Source organism: Panthera tigris, chromosome D1 (assembly GCF_018350195.1).
Source record: "Panthera tigris isolate Pti1 chromosome D1, P.tigris_Pti1_mat1.1, whole genome shotgun sequence".
NCBI classification, from domain to species: Eukaryota; Metazoa; Chordata; class Mammalia; order Carnivora; family Felidae; genus Panthera; species Panthera tigris.
In genome coordinates this window covers 86,538,046-86,540,632 of record NC_056669.1, presented here as the reverse complement: position 1 = coordinate 86,540,632, position 2,587 = coordinate 86,538,046, and the positions used below count along the sequence as shown (strand labels likewise).

General features: G+C 36.3%; 1 protein-coding gene across 1 annotated transcript; it reads right to left on the bottom strand.

Annotated features, from left to right (window-relative positions):
• Positions 1–1,874: 1,874 nt before the first annotated feature.
• On the bottom strand, positions 1,875–2,147 carry LOC122231496 (ATP synthase membrane subunit K, mitochondrial-like). Its single transcript, XM_042959619.1, has one exon. The coding sequence runs from the start codon at positions 2,145–2,147 to the stop codon at positions 1,875–1,877; it is 273 nt and encodes a 90-aa protein (XP_042815553.1).
• Positions 2,148–2,587: the final 440 nt, after the last annotated feature.

Here is a 2,587-nt window from a genome sequence, read left to right as displayed (position 1 = left end):
CCATTTCGGATTCTGTGTCTCCCTCTCTCTCTGCCCCTCCCCCATTCATGCTCTGTCTCTCTCTGTCTCAAAAATAAATAAACGTTAAAAAAAATTGAAAAAAATACATAACTTATTAAAAAAAAAATAAAATAAAATCAAGCTGGGGTAACTTTTTTAATCAAGTTAAATTGAAAAACCAAAAAAGAAAAGACCACTCTCATGCTCTCAGTAATCCATATATTATGATACTATAATAAGATTGTTGTCAACCATTCAGTAAAAAGAAGTTTAAAAGCCAATAGCTATCTGGACGTCCATATGCAAGATAATGAAGTTGAATCCTATACGGACACCATATGCAAAAGTTAACTCAAAATTAAGACCTAAATGTAAGACCTGAAACATAAATCTTCTGGGAAAAAAACATAGGAGAAAAACTTCAGGACATTGGATTTGGCAATGATTTCTTGGATATGACACCAAAGCACAGGCAACAAAGCAAATATACCTAAATGAGACTACATCAAACTGTACAACTTCTGTGCATCAAAGGAAACAATAAACAGAGTGAAAAATCAACCTATATAGGAAGGGAGAAAATATTTGCAAATCAAATATATACAAGGAACTCTTACAACTCAACAACAATAAAAACAGATAATCCAAAAAAATAGGCAAAGGAGGGAACCTGGGTGGCTCAGTTGGTTAAGCCTCCAAACACTCTTGATTTTGGCTCAGGTCATGATCTCAGTTCATGAGATCAAGTCCCACATCTTTGGCTCTGTACTAATAGCACAGAGCTTCTTTAGATTCTCTCTCCCTCCTCTCTCTCTCTCTCTCTCTGTCCCTCCCCCTTCTTGTGTGTACTCTCTCTCTCTCAAAATAAATAAGTAAGCTTAAAAAAAAATGAAACTAAAAATGGGCAAAGGACTTGAATAGACATTTTTCCAAAGAAGATATACAAATGGCCAACAAATATATGAAAAAATATTTAACATTGCTAATCATAAGAGTCACACAAATCAGCATCACAGTGAGATATGGCCACTATCAAAATAATAAAAAATAACAGGTGTTGGTGAGAATGTGGAGAAATTGGAACGCTTGTGTACTATTGATGGGAGTGTAAAATGGTGTAGCCATTATGGAAAACAGTATGGAGACTCCTCAAAAAATTAAAAATAGAATTACGATATGATCCAGCAATCCCACTTCTGGGAATTTAAAAGAATTAAAAGCAGGATCTCAAAGAGATACTTGCACCCTCACATTTACTGCAGCATTATTCATAGTAACCAAGAGGTGAAAGCAACCCAAATGTCCATCAATGGATAAATGGATAAAGAAAATGTGATGCATACATAGAATATTATGCAGCTTTAAAAAGAAGAAAGGAAATCCTATTATATACCACAATGCCAAGGACATTATACCAAGTGAAATAAGACAGCCACGAAAGAACAAATATTGTATGATTCCACTTATGAGAGGTACTTAAGGTACTCAAAATCTAGCAGCAATAAGTAGAAACATGGTTGTCAAAGGCTGGGGAAAAAGGAAGGGAGAAATTAGGGTTTAGTGGGTATGAAGTTTCAGTTTTGCAAGACGAAAAGTTGTAGGAAAGATTGGTTGCACAACAAAGTGAATATATTTGACATTACTGAATTGAACACTTTGGTGTTGAGGTGGGGGTGCTTGGCTGGCTCAGTCGGTGGAGGGTGTGACTCTTGATCTCGAGGTTGTGCATTGGAGGCCTGCACTGGGTATAAAGATTACTTAAAATAAAATCTGTTGTTGTTGTTGTTGTTGTTGTTGTTTTCCAGGTTCATAATTTATTGTACAAATTGAGGATCACATGACGAGTTGACATTAGTTCCTCCAGGCTTGGGAACTTAGAAGATAAGGTACACTTTAAAATCCATTTGTGTTGCTTTCACAGCTGGTGTTGTTTTAGACCTTAACTTGAAGTATATGACAATCAAAGCAATACCTCTGTATGTGACTAGTACACAATTCATTCTCCCTGTGAGAGTATAAGACTTGTAATATTTTTTGATACCAGTGAAATGGAATTGGGCATCAGTTTCTGGACCTACCAGGATTTCAATCTTGCAAAAGAAACCAATTCTGTTGGTTGTGTCCTTTAGTGCATGCAGCAACCCCATGGTCAGCTGGAAGAAAAACAATTAAATCTTTTTTAAAAAAAATGGTTGAGGTGGTAAATTTAATGTTATGTGTCTTTTACCATGATAAAATAAATAAATAAATGTCAACACAGGGAAACCCAATAGCTGTCGTCTTCCTGGCGAAATTCTTCCTCTAATACTTTTCTCCCCCCCCCCCCCACCGAATTATTTTTTCCAACTTTTTATTTTGTAAAATTAAAGAAAACCCAGATGAGTGTCTGGCTGGATCAGTCAGTAGAGCATGTAAATTTTGATCTTGGGGTTATAAGTTTGAATCCCATGTTGGGTGTAGAGATTACTTAAAAATAAAATCTTTAGGGGTATTTGGGTGGCTCAGTTGGTTGAACATCCGGCTTTGGCTCAGGTCATGATCTCATAGTTCGTGGGTTCGAACCCTGTGTCGAGCTCTGTGCTGATGG